This window comes from Vipera ursinii (genome assembly GCF_947247035.1).
Source record: "Vipera ursinii genome assembly, chromosome: 2".
NCBI classification, from domain to species: domain Eukaryota; kingdom Metazoa; phylum Chordata; class Lepidosauria; order Squamata; family Viperidae; genus Vipera; species Vipera ursinii.
In genome coordinates, this window is record NC_139513.1 from 291057173 (window position 1) to 291080491 (window position 23319).

Genomic DNA, 23319 nt, shown 5'->3' on the forward strand with positions numbered 1-23319 from the left:
GCAGGGTTAGCAAGAAAAGGAAAACATGGAAAACCATCAACAACCCTCACTTGAACAGCACCTAAAAGAGGACCAAGGGTGGGGAACCACGGCCCTTTTGTGACTTGTGGACTTCAACTCCCAGAATTCCTGAGCCAGCACGGCTCAGCCAAACGTGGCTGGCTCAAGGATTCTGGTAGCTGAAGTCCACAAATCATCAGAGTGACCATCATTCCCCACCCCTGCCTTAAGAGAAACAAAGGCAGTAAGGTGTTTGCAACCTTCTTGCGCATGGCACCTGCACCTGGCATAGAAGTGCTGCTTGACCAGAGTCTGCAGGATTGTCTGGGATGCTACACATCCTCTTGACCTGTTTTCCTTGTTACCTGCTTCGTGGTACCTGAAGCAGAACATCCAGATTCAGTCGCAGATTTGTTCCGTATGGCATCAACCTTGTGAACTCTAAAGCTTCCTCTTTCCACTATGTGTTCAAAATGGACAGTGATTAATATTTAGATATTTATATATGTATGGAGGAAGGTGTCATGCACCCTTCGGAGCCTGAATCTGCTGAGGAAGATGAGCTGGAACTGGAGCCAAGGAAGATTGGAGATCGAGGGGGAGGTATCGTTGGCTTCGGAAAAATATGGGGAGGAGCAGGCTGAGGTACAGCTTGAAGGCAGGGAGGAACAGGGGCAGGATGAACATGAGAGACAGGCGATGAGCAAGGATCACCCCGTCCTGATCCTAGAGCGGTGTTGGCGAACCTATGGCACGGGTGCCAGAGGGGGGGCACTCGGAGCCCTCTCTGTGGGCACGTGCACCTTGCTCTTTGGCTAAATTTTCACAGGAAAAAGCCATTTCTCAAGCCCCATCCTAGCCAAAACAAGCCTTAGGAGCAAGTGCGGTGTTTTCAGCTTTGAATTATATCAAATCTGACACCAGAAACAGATGACCTGAGTGCTGCACGTGTTGCTCTCAAACTTACAAAGTATAAGCCAAGGTTAGACAAATTATCAGCATGCATACAACAGCAAAAATCCCATTAATTGTTCAAAAGCATGCGAAATGCAAACTTTTATCTTTCAGTAAAAAGTTGTTTGTATCATTGAAAGCTTTGTTATTGTGTTTTTCTTTTAAGACAAAAGGTGTTAATGTACGAATTGTTTTTTCTACACTAACACCTCAGTATTCAGATTAAATTGCCGTGTTGGCACTTTGCGATAAATAAGTGGGTTTTGGGTTGCAGTTTGGGCACTCGGTCTCTAAAATGTTCGCCATCACTGTCCTAGAGCATGGAGAGTGGAGAGAAGGAGGGAACAACGCAGCCCGTACCTCTCCACAAGGGGACTGAGACTTAAGGAGACGCTGTGGGGAGGGGCATTTGTCAGGAACAAATACTGAATTATTGAAGGGGTGTGTGTGTGTGTGTGTGCGTGCGTGTGTGTGTGTGTGTGTGTGTGTGTGTGTGTGTGTGTGTTGTTACTTGTTCTGGGACTTGGGGAACATTTGGAGCAATAAAGGGGTGGTTTGAACTGCCAGCTGACTGTGTTGCTTCTGTGCCGTTCCCTGGGTCACCACAAAAGGTGTGTGTGTGTGTATGTAACATATTTATGTGTGTATTATGTATGCATAAGGGTAGATATATCCAGGTAGTCCTCGAATTACAACAGTTCATTTAGTGACCATTCAAAGTTACCATGGCACTGAAGAAAGTGACTTATGACCATTTTTTTTACATTTATGACACTGCAACCATCTTAAATATGAACCAGTTGCCAAGCATCCAAAGGTGAATCGCATGACTGCGATTCACCTTTGGATGCTTGGCAACTGGTTCCTATTTATGACGGGTGAATGGGTCTATTAAATCCGCCACAGGACAACCCGTTGCCGGACAAAGGTTACGCTAATAGCAAAGAAATGGTGGAATGGAATCATTAAAGAAAGGATGCAAAAGGAGGGACAGAATGAAATGCGAACGGCAAAAATTAAAATAGTTTTTGTTTTAAATAATTAAATAGAATTGTTAAAAAATTTTCCACAGTGAGTTGTCCCATGCCAAGTAGTCCAGACAGGAGGTGACCAGAGCATGGGTGACTGTGGGAAGGGCATGTTGATGCAGGAATGGACCATTACATAAGGGGGGGGGGACACACAAAATGTTTGCCATCATTTTTTTTTAATCCCATTTATATCCCGCCCTTCTCTGAAGACTCAGGGCGGCTTACAATCTAAGCACAAATCAATGCAGCAGAAGGCAGGACAAGAAGCGATGGATGGAAACCAATCAAGGAGAGAAGCAACCTGGAATTAAAGAGAAATTCATTCCTGACAGTGAGAACAATTAACCAGGGGAATAGCTTGCCTTCAGAAGTTGTTGGGTGCTCCATCACTGGAGGCTTTTAAGAAGAGATTGGGCAGGCACCTGTCAAATGGTATAGGGCAGGGGTAGGCAACCTTGGCTCTTTTATGACTTTTAAAACTTGGAAAATCTATCAAATAAAGTTGCCGGAACTCCGTTCAGGCGAGTTCTATGACAAAAAAAGCACTGCATATAAATATTAATCACTGTCCATCTTCAATACATAGCAGAAGGAGGAAGCTTGAGAGTTCAGAAGGTGGATACTGTATGGAACAAAACTGTGGATCTGGATGTTCTGCTTTGGATACCACGAAAACCTCCTCGCAGAAGACAACAAGGAAAACAGGTCATGAAGAGGGGTCTGTTATTTTTAATGGATTTATTCTATGATCAGTCTTTTAATTTTTTAAAATGTGGTAAGACACGTGGAGTCACCTATGTGTGAATTGGGCAGCCATCTAAATTCAATAATAATAATTAATAATAATAATCAGAGTGGAATAGAAAAAGCCCTAGAGTAGGGCCATGGTGTGATAGGGGACATATACGTATAATAATTATTATCACAACAACAGCAATTCATTATCAGGTGATGCACGGATTGAAGAGAAACAGCTAAAAAAAAATAACGAAATATCATGATTTGAAAATTGAAGCTGAGCGATTGTGGAGGAAAGAAATCAAAGGTTGTACCAACAGTGAGAGGAGCCTGTGGAGCAACATCCAAAGGGCTGCCTAGATACATGGAAATCCTGCACTTATTGGACCTGTATATTCAGACTTTGCAAAAACCACCCTACTTGAAACTGCCTATATACTCAGACGTTACTTAACAGCTCCTAGGTCCTTGGGTAGGATTTGAACTGTTAAGTTTTTACCAGTCTCAGAATGTGAACCGAATTGAAGATTAACCATTATAAATCACTGTGGGATCTGAAAACCCCAAAGGAATGCTTCGTCAAACAATGTTACATTATGTTCCAACAAAATGTTTGTTAAAAAAAAACATTTGGAGCATGAGTGTTCCACTAACTTGCTTTTATAAGACTGAACGCTTACCGAAATGGCTGAGGATCGAAGGCTGTGAAGTCGACGATTTGACATCCCAGGATGAGGTTGGCGTTGTGGACGCTGGAGAGGTTGTATTGAGAGGACCCTGTGAGGTGAACTGGCCCAAACCTGGAGATTTCAGAGGCTCCGAAATCTGGGAACCAGTGGAGTTGGCTAACTTTGAAGAGCTAAGTTCTCTGATTCCAGAACTGAGCACTGAAGACTAGAAAAAAAAAAGGAATGCAGCAAATGTGAGGCACTGAATAACATCCGTATTAAGATACTATAGATTAGAATATGGAATGCAGAATAACAGAGTTGGAAGGGACCTCGGAGGTCTTCTAGTCTAACCCACTCTTCAAACAGGAGAACCTTATACCATTTCAAACAAGCGGTTGACCAATCTCTTCTTAAAAACCTCCAACGCTGGAGCACCCACAACTTCTGGAGGCAAGTCGTTCCAGGGATTAATTGTTCTGTCAGAAAATTTCTCCTTACTTCTAGCATTATAGTAATGCATTTTATATTATGAATGAGACATGAATTAGATCTCACCAATAATAATAATAAAAATATTTATTAAGCCTAGATTAAACAGCTCAGGAATAGTTGGATTTCCACAAAAAGCGGTTAGTTATGTAATTGGAAAGAAACATTTGTAGCAATTATGCACAGGGTGTGATTTGTGCTCTTCACCAGAATCACATTAAGTAGCTCACTCCAGCTTCCAGCTGGAAGGAGTCAGTAAGCTGGGTTGTAGCACAGCCTCCCTAGAAGGCTGCAGGTACCAAGGTTAGCCATTACGGATGGAAAGGAATATTTGTAGCTCAGGCTTGAAATAAGAGATCCTTATTGCTTTCTGAACTTGGCTGTTTTCTTGCAGACATTTCATGACCCAACTAGGTAACGTCATCATTGCTAAAAGGGGGTGGGATTTCGAGGAGGAGGACAATGACTATGCAGTCCTTAGTACTCTCTGTGCTTGGTCGTTTTCTTGCAGACATTTCACGACCCAACTAGGTAACATCATCACTGCTAGAAGGGAGAGGGGTTTCTGGAGAGGAAGAGGAGGAGGAGGAGGACTGTGGGGTCCTTGGTGCTCCCTGAGCATGGTGGTTTTCTTGCAAATGCTTCATTAACCAACTAGGGCAGGGGTCCCCAACCTCCGGGTGTGGACTGCTATCGGGTCGCAGCCCATTGGGAACCAGGCCGCTGAAACAGTGGGCAGGTGTGCGAAACTTCATTTGTGCATGCACAGGATACACAGTGGGGGGCGGGGGAATTATTTGACTCCCTGCTGATTTTGTACATTTACCCAGTGACAAAGAAATGATCAGTCTATAACTTTTAATGGTAAGTTTATTTGAACAGTGAGAGACAGAATAATAACAAAAAAAATCCAGAAAAACTCATTTCAAAAAGGTTATAAATTGATTTGCATTTTAATGAGTGAAATAAGTATTTGATCCCCTATCAATCAGCAAGATTTCTGGCTCCCAAGTGTCTTTTATACAGGTACCAAGCTGAGATCCTAATCACAGCTTGTTACCTGTATAAAAGACACCTGTCCACAGAAGCAATCATTCAATCAGACTCCACACTCTCCACCATGGCCAAGACTAAAAAGCTGTCCAAGGATGTCAGGGACAAGATTGTAGATCTACACAAGGCTGCAATGGGCTACAAGACTATTGCCAAGCAGCTTGGTGAGATGGTGACAACAGTTGGTGTGATTATTCACAAATGGAAGAAACACAAAATAACTGTCACTCTCCCTCGGTCTGAGGCTCCATACAAGATCTCACCTCGTGGAGTTTCAATGATTATGAGAACGGTGAGGAATCAGCCCAGAACTACATGGGAGGGTCTTGTCAATGATCTCAAGGCATCTGGGACCATAGTCACCAAGAAAACAATTGGTAACACACTACACCATGAAGGACTGAAATCCTGCAGCGTCCGCAAGGTCCCCCTGCTCAAGAAAGCACATGTACAGGCCGGTCTGAAGTTTGCCAATGAACATCTGAATGATTCAGAGGAGAACTGGGTGAAAGTGTTGAGGTCAGATGAGACCAAAATCGACCTCTTTGGCATCAACTCAACTCGCCATGTTAGGAGGAGGAGGAATGCTGCCTGTGACCACAAGAACACCATCCACACCGCCAAACATAGAGGTGGAAACATTATACTCTGGGGGTGTTTTTCTGCTAAGGAGACAGGACAACTTCACCACATCAAAGGGACGATGGACGGGGCCATGTGCCGTCAAATCTTGGGTGAGAACCTCCTTCCCTCAGCCAGGGAATTGAAAATGGGCCGTGGATGGGTATTCCAGCATGGCAATGACCCAAAACACACAACCAAGGCAACAAAGAAGTGGTTCATGAAGAAGCACGTTAAGGTCTAGCCAGTCTCCAGACCTTAATCCCATAGAAAATCTGTGGAGCTGCCAAATGTCAGCCTCGAAACCTTAATGACTTGGGAAAGGATCTGCAAAGAGGAGTGGGACAAAATCCCTCCTGAGATATGTGCAAACCTGGTGACCAACTACAAGAAACGTCTGACCTCTGTGATTGCCAACAAGGGTTTTGCCACCAAGTACTAAGTCATGTTTTGCGAAGGGGGTCAAAGAGTTATTTCACTCATTAAAATGCAAATGAATTTATAACTTTTTTTGAAATGCATTTTTTCTGGATTTTTTTCGTTGTTATTCTATCTCTCGCTGTTAAAATAAAGCTACCATTAAAATTATAGACTCATCGTTTCTTTGTCAGTGAGCAAACGTACAAAATCAGCAGGGGATCAAATAACTTTCCCCCCCCCCCCTACTGTATGTTATGTCTGCAAAACCATTCCCGCCCCCGCTTGCTGCTGAAACCACCTGAAGCAGCCAGTTCCTGGAACCAAAAAGTTGGGGTATGACGTTCCCTAGTCCCCTGAACTAGGAAACATCCATCAGTGCTAAGAGGGAAGGGGGTTTGCAGAGTGGACGAGGAGGAGGGCTGTGTGGTGCTTGCTGCTCTCTTGAGCTTAATGGTTTCCTTGCAGACGTTTTATTATCAACGAAAAGGTAAAGGTAAAGGTTCCCCCGCACATGCGTGCTAGTCGTTTCCGACTCTAGGGGCTGGTGCTCATCTCCATTTCAAAGCCAAAGAGCCAGTGCTTGTCCAAGGACGTCTCCGTGGTCATGTGGCCGGCATGACTAGACGCCAAAGGCGCACGGAACGCCGTTACCTTCCCACCGGAGCAGTCCCTGTTTTTCTACTTGTGTTTTTACGTGCTTTCGAACTGCTAGGTTGGCAGAAGCTGGGACGAGTAACAGGCACTCACTCTGCTACGCGGCACTCGGGATTCGACCCGCCAAACTGCCGACCTTCTGATCGACAAGGTCAGCATCCTAACCCACTGAGCCACTGCATCCCTTTCCTTATTATCAACTACAGAGGCCCCAAAGTGCACTGATGACCTTACCTCATTTGGTAATGAAACGTCTGCGAGAGAACCACCCAGCTCAGAGCGCGCCAAGAACCTCAGAGAGCACCGAGGACCCACCCCCTCAATTATCCTTTCCAAAAAGCAACTAGAGTTCCCCAACGCCGACGCAGTTCAAAGCCATCCAAATTTTGTTTTTCCAGCTTGTGGAATTTGACTGTGTATTCTGAGCAACCCGAAGGATGGGCGTTACCAGGCTTTGTGCAGAGTAAGTGTTCACAGTGCTTGGATTGCTTGTTCCCAAGGCCGTCTGAGGATTGTGCTGGGAATTGGTGAAGATGAGCGCCTGGCCGAAGGTTTGCTGCTGAGAAGCATCAAAGGAGGTGGCCTCCAGGTCTTGATTCGGGGCACCAGGATTCTGAAGCAGCGTCACCAGGTCAATGCTAGGTATAAAAAAAAAGAAGAAAGAAAATTAGAGGATGGGAGAATCCTAAAGGAGGCCAAAAAAAAAGACTCCTGGGTACACCCAGGGCGAGACCAAGAGATTAATGGTGAAAGTACTGTACTAGGACTGAAGAATCTGGGTTCAAGCCCACCCCCAGGCACAAGAGCTCCCTAGGTCTGTGGTGGCGAACCTATGGCACGCGTGCCACAGGTGGCAAGCACAGCCCTCTCTGTGGGCACGTGTGCCATCCCCCAGTCCTGGGCCTTCATCTGAGTTTTATAAAACCTTTTTGCTTTAGGCCTCTGCCGCCGTGTGGTGGGAAAAAAAGATTTAATCAATCAATTTCAACTTCTTGCGGGGAAAAAAAAGATCTCGCAAAGTTGGAATTGATTGATTGAACTTTTTAGTCCCACCCAGTCTGCCGTTACCACCGCAGCCATGCCCACCCAATGGGCCACGCCCACCCAGCACCCAAGGATACATAAGTGGGTTTTGGGTTGCAGTTTGGGCACTTGGTCTCTAAAAGGTTCGCCATCACTGCCCTAGGTGATGTTGGACCAGCCAACCTCCCTCAGCTCAATCTACACCTTAGGTTTGTTGTCCTGGGAAAAAAAGGGGCCGGGTGGGGAGGGGGGAGAGGGATGCTGCCTTGAGCTCTTGGAGAAAAGAAATTTAACAAATAAATAATAAAGCTATAATCTCTACTGTATCACAGTAGTAGTGGCAATGGTTTCACTTATTACAAAATGACTGAGCGCCGGATGGCTTTATTTTTTAAAATGTATTTACTTTGTATCCCACTTTTATTATTTTTACAAACAGCTCAAGGTAGCAAATATATCCAACACACCTACCTCCTGCTATTTTCCCCACAACAACAAAACTGGGAGATGGTTTGGGCTGAGAGAAAGAGGGACTGGGGCTCAAGATCACCCAGCTGGCTTTCATGGCGAAGGTGGGATTGGAACTCAGGGTCTTTCCATTTCTAGCCTAATGCCTTAACCACGAGGCCTAACTGGCTCTGCATATACACACAGAGTAAAACAACACTTGACTCATAATGTGGTACAATCAGTTATAACGTCAAGATATAAGGAACCTTTAGAGTAAAAAAATCCATTAGAATGCAGTAATATTAACCTTTATACATGCAATGCGAAAGGGGTATTTATTTAGAACATAGTACACCAGAGTTGGAAGGGGCCTTGAAGGTCTTCTAGTCCAACCTCCTGCTAAAGCAGGAGACCCCTGTACATTCTGGACACATGGCTGTCCAATCTCTTCTTAAATTCCTCCAGTGATGTAGCAGTGATGGAGGAGCCTTGGTGGAGCAGTGGGCTAATGCCTCCTTAAGTAACACCAGCTGCCTGCAATCAGTGCAGGTTCGCATCCCACCAGGCTCAAGGTTGACTCAGCCTTCCATCCTTCCGAGGTAGGTAAAATGAGGACCCAGATTGTTGGGGGCAATTAAGCTGACTTTGTAATAATGCCGCTTGGGTGTGTGTGAAAAAGCCCTAATAAGCAGGCATATACATAGAATGAAGGCTACTGCTAAGTTTGTAAGCCGCCCTGAGTCTTCGGAGAAGGGCGGGATATAAATGGAATTAAAATAAAAATAAAAGTAAAAAATAAATTCACCACTTCTGGAGGCAAGTTGTTCCACTGATTAATTATTCTAACTGTCAGGAAATTTCTCCTTAGTTCCAGGTTGCTCCTTTTCTTGATTATTTTCCATCTGTTGCTTCTTGTCCTGCCTTCGGGCGCTTTGGAGAATAAGTTGACCCCTCTTCTTTATGGTATCCCCCTCAAATATTGGAAGACTGACATCATGTCACTCCTTCTTTTCTTTAAACCAGACATACCCAATTCCAGCAACCATTCTTTATATGTTTTAGCCTCCAGGACCCTCATCATCTTTGTAGCTCTTCTCTGCACTCTTTCCAGAGGCTCAACTTCTTTTTTTTTTATAATGGGGTGACCAAAACTGGATGCAATATTCCAAGTGTGGTCTTACCAAGGCATTGTAAAGTGGTATTAATAGTTTGCGTGATCTTTGATGTTGAATTTAATTACGGCAGCAAGACTTTTAGTAGGACTTTAAAAGTTTCCAACCTGGCAGAAATGGCAAAGATCTCAGCGTACTTGAAAGATCATTCGCAACAGAGATATATTGTGGAGTGGGAAAAATGGATTGATTACATTCAGAATAAATATGGGACTAAAAAGTTTCACTTAGCATTTGAATAAGTATTGATGTGATATTTATATTGCTTGTAGTTATCTTATAAGAGTTAAAGTGCGATAGATTTAATAGTTATTGTTGTTTGCATATGGTAGATTATGATTGTTTTTACTGTTATACCTTGTATTTAGCTCTGGGAAGTTGGGGAGGGAGGTAGGTATTGGGGAGGGTTGGGAAGAGGGGAGGGGGTTGGGAGGGGTTTTGTTTTGTTTTGTTAAAAATAAAATGTACTGTAAAACTTTTCAATAAAAAAAATAGTTTGCGTGATCTTGATTCTCTGTTAATGCAGCCTAGGACTGCACTGGCTTTTTTGGCGGCTGCAGCACACTGCTGGCTCGTATTTAAGTGACTGTCTACTACTAGGAATCCAAGATCCTTTTCACGGTTACTGCTATTGAGCCAAGGTTCAGCTAATCCGTACTTGTACATTTGGTTTTTCTTGCCTTAGCGTAAAACCTTGCTTTTCTCTACTCTGAAGTGACACCACTACATTTTAATCAACTTCTGTGCTCGCGGGGGCCTTAAAATGAAGGATTTGTGTTGCATTTTCAGTGAGCAGATCTCCAAGTGCAACTTTGATGGAAGCGGACTCAGAGCAATTCCATCCCCCTCTTTCAATTAGGAAAGCTTAAAAATAAGACAGGCTTGTCAGCTTGAGGTCTATAAAGAGCAAGGTTCTTGAACAGATGATTCAAAAGCACTGCTTGGGAGCACTAGAGAAGAATATAACAATTAGTCAAGCCTGACTGACTTTATCTCCATTTTTTGACAGAGTTACTAGCTTAATAGATTGGGGGAATGCCATGAACATAGTGTACCTTGACCTCGGCAGAGCATCTGACTAAGTGTCTCACAATAGCCTGCTTAATAAAATGGTAAATTAAAAGCTAGACGGTTTAACTGCTAGCTGGGTTTACCATTGGCTGAATGACTGCACCTAGTCTGCACCTAGACAGCCAGTCATAAATCACTCCACATCAGCTTGGAGAGCAGCAGGAATTGGAGGGATGGGGGCTCTGTCCTGGGCCCTACAGAAGCCAACCGTTTTACCATGAGTTGAATGAAATGGTTGTGAGGAAAACTATAAAATTTGCAGATGACGGAGACTTAAGGTAGTAGCCAACCATTTTTGAACACAGAGAGAACATTGACTGAATACGTCACAAAAGGGAATCATACGACCCGTGGACAATGCGACCGTCCTAAATAAGAACCAGGTGTCAAGCATCTGATGTAAATCAAGTGACCATGGGGATGCTTGCAGTGGTTGTAAGCGTGTAAAATGGTCGTCACTTTTTTTCAGTCTTGTTGTAATTTTGAACGGTCACTAAACAAACTGTTGTAAGTTGAGGAGTACCTCTATGCCAGGGGTAGGCCACCTTGGCTCTTTTATGACTCGTGGACTTCAACTCCCAGAATTCCTGAGCCAGCACGGCTCAGCTTGGAAACCTCTCCCTTTCCCCTCAGCATGGCTGGCTCAGGAATTCTGGGAGTTGAAGTCCGGGAGTCATAAAAGAGCCCAGGTTGCCTACCCCTGCACTATACCAAGCTGGAGGCTGCAGCAGATCCCTTCTAGGATTATAACTTCCCAAGTTTCACTGCTTCCTGTCTACATGTATATTTGTAAGTGATTATCATACTATTTATGGATAGGGCCAACAATTCCAACTGAGAAAATGGCAGCCACTCGAGATACAACACAGAAAAATACCTACCTTTGGCCCGAAGTGACGTGGTTCTCAGCTGGAACTGATGAAGCCGTGAAGACCTTTGTTTCTGAAAGCTAGGATATTAGAGGAAAGAGCAGAATATTCAATATATTTTGTATAAATTTCCCCCCACCCCCAGGAGACAGCAACAAAAAAATATGCTAGGTGCTTAGAGGATCTAAAGTGCAGAGCAAATTGTATCTCGTTTGCAGGCGATAATTTACATAGACATAAGCAAAGAGGGAACAACTAGAAACAGCAATGCATAAATATTTGGGGGAAGGGAAGTATCTGAAAAATATATTGAATGGCTTCATTTTGGTTCCTGGGAAATTTAAAGCTTTCTTGCCATAATTGCAGCCCTCTTCAATATATCAAAGCCTCAACACCACCCCCACCACCCCCACACAAATGAATGTATATCTCAAACCAGAATAAAATTCTTCAGGGCAGATTTGAACCTTTTCTGTACAGGTAGTCCTCAACATACGACCACAAGCGAGCTCAAAATTTCTGTTGCTAAGTACGACATTTGTTGTGAGTTTTGCCCCATTTTATGACCTTACTCGCCTCAGTTATATGAGTGAACCACTTCAGTTGTTGCTTAACAACTGTAACACAGTTGTTAAAGTGAACCCAGCTTCCCCAATGACTCAGAAGATCACAAAAAGGGGATCAAGTGACCCCAGGACACTGCCACCGGCGTAAAAACAATTCGGTTGCCGAGTGTCTGAATTTTTGATCACGTAACCACGGGGGTGCTGCAACGGTCGTTAAGCATGAAAAATGGTCATAAGTCACTTTTTTCAACGCTGTTCTAACATTGAACGGGTCACTAAGCGAACTGTTGTTAAGTCGAGGAGAAGCAGAAGCTGCCAGATAAGGATCCGTTACTCTCATCCCAGGCAAGCTGTGTGTATAAAGCTACTTGAACTCAAGCGAAAACTTCACTTTGCATAAATCCCCATCTGCCTGCTTTGTTTGGCAGCCACTCAGCAGGATCGAAGCTGAACGCTGACATATTTTCAGCGAGGAGAGGATTCCAAGGACCGAGTCTGGGATCTTTCCCATGCAAAGAGAGAAGTTTGAGAGCCACTTTGATGTAGTGGTTAAGGAGAATAGCCTGGAAACCAGGAGATTGGCCTTCTAGTCCCAAATTAGGCATGAAAGCCGGCTGGGTGACTTTAGGCTAATCACCAGGTGATAGTGAACTCTAGTTCCACCCTGGGCATGAAAGCTGGCTGGGTGACTTTGGGCCAATCAACAGGAGACAGTGAGTTCTAGTTCCACCTCAGGCATGAAAGCCAGCTGGGTGACTTTAGGCCAATCACCAGGAGACAGTGAGTTCTAGTCCCGCCTTTGGCATGAAACTGGCTGGGTGACTTTGCAACAATCACCAGACATCTGTGAATTCTTGTCCTGCCTTAGGCATAATAGTAGCTGGCTGACTTTGGGTGCCAGTCCCTCTCTCTCAGCATAAGCCAACTCGGCAGGAATGGGTGGGGGAGGCTTTTGTTGTGTGGAAAATAGGAGGACGAAAGAGTATTGGGTGTTTCACTATTATGAGTTATTTATGAAAATAATCAAGGTGAAATAAAAATCCAATAAATAAATAAAGAAGAAGAACCCATCCAGGGTTTCCTGCTTCACAGGAGGCATTTAGTGCATCATTAAGTCAGCCTACCAAGTCAAACTTTGATTATCTAAGGGTGTGTGTGTGTACATAATCAGGACATTATGCGAAACATCCTAGAGATGAATCTTAATTCAAGAAAGCTGATACCAGTTCACATTTGACTTTAAGAATAGTTGGTGTCCACCTCACACAATCAGGTATGTGCTTGGAAAGAAATCTCCACCATAGGTTTCTGGTCTGGAACTACATGACACTGCACGAACATCCTGTGGCCTTTACAAATTGGTCACTCACATCTGAGTTGCTCACACAAGAAACTCACAAAACTTCGTGACTATGGAGATTCTCAGTCATCCAAAAGTTGACCCAAAGGTGTTTTTTTTCCAAAGGCAACTGGACTTTGTCTTTCCTTGAAGATGTTTTGCTTCTTATCCAAGAAGCTTCTTCAATTCGGACTGCATGGTGAAGGATGAAAGGATTTATATTCCTTGCAATCATCTGCTTGTTAGCGCTCTCTTTGAGTTATTGAAGCCACTTGGAGGGTTATCAGTGCCCTCCGGGTCACCTGAATAGTGAATTCCCATTGACCTGAATTCCACCTCCATTTGCACTATTCAAGTAACCCGGTGGGCACAGATAAACCTCCAAGTGGCCTCAACAACTCTCAAGAGTGTGTGCTAATGGCCAGATGACTGCAAGGCACACAAATCCTTCCATCTGCCACCGTTCATTCAAAACCGAAGAAGCTTCTGGGATGAGAAGTGGAACGTCTTCAAGGGGAAACAAAGTCAAGTTGCCTTTGGGAAAGAAAGAAAAAAATGCTTTGAGTCACAAAGCTTCAGCAGCACGGCACAACGTGCCACACCCCATTTTTTTATCAGAACCTCTTTCAAACAGAGGTTTTGTGCTTCCCCTCCTAGTCTCTTACTGGAGACCATTTGACAGCGACGGGGGAAAATCCAGCAAGCATCTGTTCAAGAATGCTTATTTCAAGAGGCCACAAACGCCCCAATAAAATTGGTAGGTCAAGATGCGATGCAAACTTTGCAAGCAACTCCAAAAGTAAGAGAGAACGAAAAGCGTCTCTATTCTAAAATAAGCCAGCCTATAACTGTCTTTGGCTTGTGGGTGGGGCTGCTGCTCTGGCTTGTCCGGAAAGGTAAACGGTGGCAGTTATGAGGTCACTTGATCCACACAACAGCTGAAAGGCTTTTGCTTACGCAGAAGCCTGCAAGATTTCTGAGAAGCAATTTAATCTGCTTGTGAGACGCTGGCCAGAATCTAAATGAGGCACAACAACAAAAACAAAAAACACACCACACCAAGAATTCCTTCCTGGAAACTGACAATTCCTTGAAACCAGCACCTGGTTAGGTTGGAGTTTTCACTGGAATCAAATGAACAGGCAGCTCCAGACAAACCATGGACAACCATCCCTTAAAATGTATTGCTTGTTATTTCTTGGTTATCTGACATAGTGTTTAGAAGCTTCTCAATTAGACCAATGCAAACCCGTGGCGCTTTCAGCCACCTTCTACACAAGGAACACAGTGCGGGTAGCCTTTGACTCACAAGCACAGTTGAGCTCCAACTTTCCGTCACTAAGCCAGACCGCTGTTAAGTGACTTTGGGCCCATTTTACGATTTTTTTCTTGCCATCGTTGTTAAGCGAGTTAACTGCAGTTGTTAAGTTAGTCACATGGTTGTTAATTGAACCTGGCTTCATTAGCTTTGCTTGTCGCAAAAGGGGATCACAGGACCCGGGACGCTGCAGCCCTCATAAATAGGAGTCAGTTGTTAAGCATCCGAATGTAAATCATGTGGTCATAGAGACGACGACAACAACAACAGTTGGAAGGGATCTCGGAGGTCATCTAGTCCAAACCCCTGCTCAGGCAAGATGTTGTGACTCAGGGCCAGCCTGTGGGTCCGACAGCCGGCTCCGACGTATCGGAGGACTCAGATGAGGGGGAGGAGGGAGACGAACCGGCTGATGATGGTTTGGAGGCTTTGCAGAGTCCTCAGCCGGGGACCTCTTCTCAGCTGCGTGAGCCCGAGAGTGCGGAGGATGATGACCCACAGCTGGCCCTGTTCAAGGACGCCCGACGCAGGAGGCAGTCGAGCAGGAACAAACAAAGAAAGGTTGTGGGACTCCTCGGGAGGAGGCACAGGGAGACCACGCCCTGAGCTCTCTATAAAAGGAGTGTTTGGGGAGGGGCTGGTTGCTGAAAGCAACTTTTCCGCTTGAGAAGACAAGCTCTAGTGTTTTTGTTAACTGCGTAATTAAATCTTGGCAGAAGCCTTTTAGCCTTGGACGCTCTCCAGTCTCTTCTTTCTGATAAGGGGTTTGTTAGAAGAGGGCTGGTTCAGAACACAAGAAACCCTGTACCATTTCAGGCAAATGGCTGTCCAGTCTCTTCTTAAAAACTTCCAGGATTGGAGCATTCACAGCTTCTGGAGGCAGGTTGTTCCACTGGTTAATTGTTCTAACTGTCAGGAAGTTTCTCCTTAGTTCCAGGCTGCTTCTCTCCTTGATTGGTTTCCATCCATTGCTTCTTGTCCTGCCTTCAGGTGCTTTGGAAAATAGCTTGGCTGCCTCTTCTTTGGAGCAGCCCCTGAGATATTGGAAGGCTGCTATCATGTCACCCCTCGTCCTTCTCTTCATGAAACTAGACACACCCATCTCCAGCAACCATTTTTGATTTGTTTTAGCCTCCAGCCCTCTAATCATCTTTGTTGCTCTTTGTACTCTTTCTAGAGCAGGCATGTCAAACTCGCGACGTCACATGATGTCGCAGGACGTATCACAACTTTTTTCCATTGCCGGCAATGGGGAGGGCGCGGTTTTAATATGATGCATCCAGCCCGCGGGCCGGCAGTTTGACATGCCTGCTCTAGTGTCTCAACATCTTTTTTACATCATGGTGACCAAAACTGGATGTAGTATTCCAAGTAGGCCTTACCAAGGCATTGTAAAGTGGCATTAATTCTTCACGTAACCTTGATTCTATCCCTCTGTTAATGCACCCTAGCACTGTGTTGGCTTTTTTGGCAGCTGCAGCACACTAGGACTCCTAGATCCCTCTCACAGTTACTACTACTGAGCAAGTACTACTATACTGTACCCGTGTATTTGATTTTTCTTGCCTACTTTTTTCACTACTGAATTTCATTTTGTTAGATAGCGCCCAGTGTTCAAGCCTGTCTGATCCTTCTGTATCTTAAGCCCTTCTGGAGTGTTGGCTATTCCTGCCAGCTTGGCTTCGTCTGTAAATTTGATGAGTTCCCCCTCTATCCGCTCGTCCAAATTGTTGAAGATGTTGAAGAGATGCTCTGTCATAAATATGAACCAGCTGCCAAGCGTCCACATTTTGATCGTGTGACCGTGGGAATGCTTGCAACGGTTGTTAAGTGTGAAAAATGTTCATAAGCCACTTTTTTCACTGCTGTTGTAACTTTGAACAGTCACTAAATGAACTGTTGTAAATTGAGGACTACCCACAGCTGTCTTTTCCATACAAGCATGTGAAAAGTGCAGATTTTCAGAAATTTGTGACAGCCTAAGTTGTAGGAGATCTCTCTAGCTTCTGCGTAAGTTCTCGGAAAAAATATATTTGAACAACAACAGCCCAGGATTAAAGTTAGCCAAATAACGTTCAAGAAATTGAAAGTGTTTAAAAGTCAGGCAATGTATTCCGCCACACTCTTTTCAAAGAGAATTGCCATTGCTTAAGCACAAAACTAACAAAACCTAGACTTACATCTTCGTTCCAGTCTTCGGCCGTCCATTCTTCTACCGAATTCTTCCATGTTCCTGTAGAACAAAAGGCTGATCAGAAAACCGGCTCATTTCTTAAGGAAACCAGTACCTCGTTCAAATTACAATTCCCAAGCAGCCGAAAATGGACAATGGTTAGGGATGTTAGGGGTTGTAGTTGAGGGCCATAAATTTTCCACGTTTTGGATTACAGATGTAATTACATCTGGCAGATGAAAATCATGTAGGATTAAAGGTATTGGGCCACCAATGAATATTACTGCAAGTTATCAGACATTGCCCAAAGAAGGTAAAAATGATTCTGCCCTCACTGAAATCAAAAATCCAAACTTTGCTTTTGGACAAAGTCTTATCTGCAGAGCAAGGCCAGACCTGCCTGCAAACCTGTCCTGCCCACCGCAGAGATGTAGCTGGGAAATCTGAGATTAAGAAGGAACATCTGTTTCTCAGGTCATTTGAAAAGTTTTATGCTCTGCTTCAGGAGGTACTCATTATAGCAAATTATCAAACTATTAAAAATAATAAAAACTTACGAAAGAACAGAAAGAGAACGCATTGAACCACACCGTTCAAAAGAGACAGTTTTGTCTAGTGGTTAAGACATCAGGCTAGATACTGGGAGGACTTGAGTTCTAGTCCCACCTTAGGCAGGAAAGCCAGCTTGGTGAGTTTGGGCCAATCACCAGGAGACGGTGAGTTCTAGTCCAGTCTCAGGCATGAAAGCCAGCTGGGTGACTTTGGGCCAGTCCTTCTCTCAGCCCAATTTAGCTTGCAGGGTTGATATTGTGAGGAAAAGAAGAGGAGGAAAGCGTACAGATAGTCCTCGACTTACAACAGTTTGTTTAGTGACCGAAGTTACAACGGCACTAAAAAGAGTGACTGAGGACCTTTTTTTTCACTTGTGGCTGTTGCAGCATCCCCATGGTCATGTGATTTACACTCGGATGATTGACAACTGACTCATATTTATGACCGTTGCAGTGTCCCGGGGGGTGTCACAGGATCCCCTTTTGTGACCTTCTGACACGCAAAATCAATGGGGAAGCCAGATTCACTTAACCACCATGTGACTAACTTAACAGCTGCTCTGTGATTCACTTCACAAAAGGTGGTACGAAAAGTCATAAAATGAGGCAAAACTCACTTAGGAAATTTCTCACTTAGCAGCATAAATTTTGGGCTCAACTGTGGTCGTCCGTTGAGGACCACCTGTATTAGGTACTTTCACCATCTTGAATTGTTTATTTAAATTAATAATAATAATAATAATAATAATAATAATAATAATAATAATAATAATAATAATAATAATAATAATAATAATAGGACAGAAACTAGTATATCGTCTAAACTTTGGTTCAGGCCATCTTTACAAAAGCTGCTCTCTAGCCCGCACTGCCAACATCTTAAAACAGCCCTCCCAGCCTGCTGGGAGGACCCAGATTGTTGGGGGCAATAAGCTGACTTTGTAATAATGCCGCTTGGGGGGGGTGTGAAAGCCCTAATAAGCAGGCATATACATAGAATGAAGGCTATTGCTAAGCACATTGATTTGTGCTTTAAATTGTAAGCCGCCTTGAGTCTTCGGAGAAGGGCAGGATATAAATGGGATTAAAATAATAATAATAATAATAATAATAATAATAATAATAATAATAATAATAATAATAATAATAATAATAATGATGATGATGATGATAAATCACGTTTAAACTATCCAAATTAACAGAAACATGGCAGAAACAGAAAGGCCAAGAGGACACCCTAGTTCTGGGTTACTGGGGGAAAAGACCGCAGCAGTCAAAATGATTTTTTTTTCCAGCCCAAATCAAAACACAATTGTTTTTATAAATCATTTCACAGCTGGCTATTGATTTTGTTTGTGTTTGTGCGCCTGTGTTCGCTAGGTTTTCCGAAAATGTTTTTTAGTTTGTTAATTTTATTACTTGGGAGTCATGATACATTTGCAAACTGTTTCAGGCAGTGAGGATTGTAGTCGTGCAAAGACCGAAACAGGTTTCAATAAAGGTGTTTTAAAGTTACTTAGGCAGATTTTATACAGCATGGAAAATTGGGATGCTGAGGATATTAAGATGTTTTACTAAAAGAGGAATTTTCCCATCCAAGTGAAATATGAACTATGGATTCCCAAAAACAAAAGGTTGGGGGGTTTTTTTCCTTCAGTGCTCCCAAACCACTGACAATTTTTCCAGCACTCATATAAGAATTCAAAAATAATAACAAAAAAAAATTATCTGGACTTTACATGTAAATGACATTTATGTATTGGTGAGTTTCTTGGGAGCTATTCTGGGAAAGAGACCCCAAGCCACCTTAAACTTAAAAAAAAGAAAAGCAACCTGGCATGCCTCAAGCCAGGAAATCTTGACTATAAAGCTGTCATAAAAACATCTCTCGGCATCTGTCCCGCAAATATGTTAAGACTGTATTTGTTTTGCATTCCTGAGTATCTCCTCCGTTCTAAATTTAGACTAAATAATTTAACAGAGGAAAGAGATTTTGAAAAATGGGTAAGAGAGCTGGGGTAGCATGTGGAAAATTTCAAACAAGCCAGTCTTCCAAGGTCGCCACAAAGAAGAGGGAGTCAAGCTATTCTCCAAAGCACCTGAAGGCAGGATAAGAAGCAAAGGATGGAAACTAATAAAAGACAGAACCAACCTAGAAATAAGGAGAAATTTCCTGACAGTGAGAACAATTAATCAATGGAACAACTCTGCCTCCAGACGTTGTGGGTGCTCCAACACTGGAAGCTTTTAAGAGCTTTCCTTTGTCTGAAATGGTATAGGGTTTCCTGCCTGAGAATTGGGTTGGACTAGTAGACCTCCAAGGCCCCACCCAGATCTATCGTTCTGTCTCTTCCTTGTGGCACAGATCAGAGTAAAAAGAAGTGTTCACAAGCAGCTTCGACAGAAAAGATCAAAGAAGTGGCGAGTTTGGTATAAAGTGGGTGCAATGACCTTTCCCCTTTGTGGGGAGAAGTCAGGAGAAGTGTTGGGTAGAAAACCAAGGCTTTTGTAGTTCTTAGTTCCACATTATTCTCATTCTTTCTCTCTTTCTCACACACACACACACACACACAAGCAAAAGTGCCAATGGAAAACTGTTTTGAGTACTCTCTGAGCTGGCTTCTTTTCTTGCAGATGTTTCGTGACCCAGACTAGGTTAACATCAGATGTTACCTAGTATGGTCATAAAACATCTGTAAGAAAACAAGCAAGCTCAGAGAGCAGCAGGGACCCCTCATTTCAACCGTGAGCCCCAAATATTCCCCTTTACTGAAAACTGCTTTGCAGGTAAGATTACAGACAGCGTGGACACCCTAACCATCAACTATTCTTAGAGGAAAAAACACACATTTTTTTCTGCATCAGGAAACACAACAGTTGATCCATCACCTGCTATTGGCAATTTGGGACAGGCTTGTAATCTGCAACCTTCTCCGTTCCCTCACCTGTTCCATCAGCTGCATCATTTTCTCCCAGTTCCCAAGACTCCTGTTTTGCTCCAAAGCCATCGGTGGCAGAGGAATCAGTGTAATCTGCAGGGTTAAATGTCCTACAGGTCAAGAAGAGGTGGAGAAAGTCAGAACTCTTTTAAGAGAAAGCAAGGCTTCAGTAATTGTCTGGTCAGCCTAGCCCAGCATTTTCCCTTTCCAACCTAGAAAGGCCACAGAGGTCACTCTGAGTGGCCTTTGGTGCTCTCAGAGCTAGAATGTTTCCTCGCAGACACTGTACTACCCAACTAGGTAACATCAGCAGTGCTACAAGGGAGTTGGGTTTGGGACAAGGGGGAGGAGGACGACGACTCTGGGGTCCTTGGTGCTCTCCGAGCCGTTGTTTTCTTGCCAATGTTTTACTACCCAACTAGGTAACATCATCAGTGCTAGAAGGGGGTTGGGGTTTACTCTCAATTTATATTGCCCTGTCAATCCTGGTGGGAGTGGTCTTGTTGGTTGGGCTGTTTACTGTTAGCCTGTTTGGCAGTTCCTTGATTGTTGGACTGATGTTAATCTTGGTGTTAATCTATGCTCAACTGGGTGTTGATTGCTGGTGGGGAGTTGTTTTGGTCTTTTTGATCCCTTTTTGGTTTGTTGATTGTCTCTTTTGCACAGTAGGTAGATGTTGTTTATTTCTATTGATGGCCAATTTGCCAGGCTTCCAAGAATTGTCTAGCGTTTTTGGACTTGGCTTGGTCTAGGATGGTCAGTTTCCCAGATGAAATTATGGTTGAGTGTCCATATGTTGTGAAATTAAAGAGTTTCCATCCTGTCTTCTGACTGCTAGTTGGTATTCATGAACGCACTCTGCTAGCCTTCTGCCTGTTTGTCCTACCTACATAGTGGTTGCAGTCTTTAAACTGTATGTTGTAGATGAGTCCTGTTTTCAGATCAGTCTTTCAACCCCCGTCAGAATCCATTTATATCACATTCATAAATATATGTTTAAAACATTATTCCCCACCCCCCCTGGATTCTGCCATCTCCCGAGGAAGGAGGAGCGGATGTGGATTCAGCCTGCCTTAGGTTATTTCAAAGACCAAGGGAAACCTTTTGAACTGGGGGAACAAAGGGGAGGGTTAGGGAAGGAGGCATCTGGCCTGTGTCTCCATTTGAATCTGTAAAGGAAGAAGGCAATAACCGTAAAGATCCGAAGTTCCCTTTTTCCCACGAAAGGGATGACACGAAGTAAATGATGGGGGGCTGACCAAATGGGGTTGAGGGAAGGGGGGGTTGAACCGGGAACTCTTTATAAAGTTTCAATCTGTAAAACAATACCAGGTCCTGTCTTGTATTTCCACAACCAAACATGTCCTAGTAAAAATTCCTTTTGGACTAGAACTGACTCCAAGAGTTTTTGTTTTCCTAAGACGTGAATTGGGGTGGGTCCTGACACCCCCACTATTTCTGGGGATTGAAGTTAGGATCTCATGGACTTCCGGTGGCTCCGCGGCGACGGAGGGAGCCTTCCCGGGCTGCCCGCGGCTCAGCTGGTGCTTTTTCGCCCGAAACAGCGCCGATCAGCTGTTCGGGCGAATCTGAAGCCCCCTCCTCGGGAGAAGAGGAGGGGGTGAGCCCCCAGGTGGGGGTTGAGTTCTCCGGGGCCGCCTGAGCTTGGAGCTTGGGCGGCCGAAGGATTGAACTCCCCCGTAGCCTGGGCTGCTCCCAGCTGACCAGCGTCTCTGCTCCGGACTTTATGGAGCAGAGCCAGGCGTCTGCGACCATCCCTGCTTGAAGGAGAGACTATGAAAGGGAAAGAGCAGGCAGAGCAGTACAAGAGGGAAAGATGAAGAGATGAAGAAGATTTTATTTTACTCTCAAGCTTGATGGACTTTGTTTAAAACTTAAAGTGAAAGTGCGTCACAATTGTAAGTAAAAGATGGCGGCTAAACCTCCCCCTAGAACTTTTCGGAGTGCTGGAAATTCTCCGGTGCAACAACAATCATTGCTGCAGGCGTTGCATTCTCCTGATGTATTGACATCGAAGGATCTTGAAAAACATACCCAGTTAATTTTGGAGTCAATGGGTGTTAAATTTCTACAGATGGAGGAGAAATTGGAGAAATTGGAGCAGAGAATGGAAGAAAGGATGGAACAGAAACTTAGAGAAATGAAGGTAGACATTTTGTCCTCAGTGCAAAAAGTTGCTAAATGTGTGGAGGTGCTGGATGATCAAGTGCAAGACTTGATTCAAAAGAATGCTTTATTAGAAGCAAAAGTATTGGAAATTGAAGATTTAAAAGACAAAATTGACAGTGAACAGAGCTTGGCCCAATTTTACCAGATGCAGTTTGCTGTGAGAATTAGAGGCCTAAAAGAGGATATTAAGGAAGATTTAAAGCAGCTGGTTTCTGAGGCTTTTGAGGGAGTATTGAACCATCCAGCATCTGAATTAAAACAAGGTATGGACAAAGTGTTCCGTGTGAATTCGTGGATTGCTAAACAGAGAAAGTTGCCTAGAGATGTGGTGGTTTATTTTGTAAAAAGGGAAATTAGAGATGAAGTTATACAAGCTGCCTACGATACCAAAGTTGTGATTGCTGGTCAACAAGTTTTGGTTTTAAAAGAAATTCCTCCAAAGATTTTAAAGAGAAGGAAGGATTTTATATTTCTTGTGCAAGAGCTCAAGCAAAGAGATATAAGGTTCAGATGGGAGATCCCAGTTGGGTTGAGCTTCATGTATGATGGCAAAAGATACTGTTTGAGTAATGTGAAGCAAGCGCATGATTTTTATAATAATGTCTTGGAAGTAACCCCATCAACACTTCTGGAAGCTGCAGAGGGATCTGGAGAAGGAGAACATCAAGAGGATGAAGATGCACAGATAGACGAGAAGGGTACAGGAGGAGTTCAAGCTGCAACTCTTTTGGATGATCTTAGAGAACAGAGGGTGACGCGTGCTGCCTTAAAACGCTCAAAAAAGAAAAAAAAATAAGACCAGTAGAAATCTATGGAACTTCCACAAAATATTTATAGTTAAGTGGTAGTTGTGTTTTTTAAAAAAAAAAAAGTTTTGGGATGCTATGTATGGTAATAGATTTTTTTTTTTTAAAATTTGGAATTAATGGACAACTTACTACAGAGGAAGAGGAAGAAAGTTTTGTGGGTTAATGTGGGTTAATTTGTGTAAGAACTATTTATTAATGTGCAAATGAGAATATGTTAA

The 23319-nt window shown here is 43.7% G+C and overlaps 2 protein-coding genes across 2 annotated transcripts in view; one reads left to right on the plus strand and one right to left on the minus strand.

Moving 5' to 3' along the window:
• TPGS2 (tubulin polyglutamylase complex subunit 2) overlaps positions 1 to 23319 on the plus strand; it is a 409136-nt gene that overhangs the window by 348647 nt on the left and 37170 nt on the right. The window lies entirely within an intron of this gene.
• UBAP2 (ubiquitin associated protein 2) overlaps positions 1 to 23319 on the minus strand; it is a gene marked incomplete at its 3' end in the record, with an annotated part of 115056 nt that overhangs the window by 39730 nt on the left and 52007 nt on the right. The window contains exons 8-12 of the mRNA XM_083353539.1: positions 20109 to 20212; positions 16620 to 16672; positions 11229 to 11296; positions 7080 to 7269; positions 3404 to 3617 (exon numbers count right to left, since the gene is read on the minus strand). Coding sequence (XP_083209665.1) covers positions 3404 to 3617; positions 7080 to 7269; positions 11229 to 11296; positions 16620 to 16672; positions 20109 to 20212 — 629 coding nt within the window. The remainder of the gene's footprint in view (positions 1 to 3403; positions 3618 to 7079; positions 7270 to 11228; positions 11297 to 16619; positions 16673 to 20108; positions 20213 to 23319) is intronic.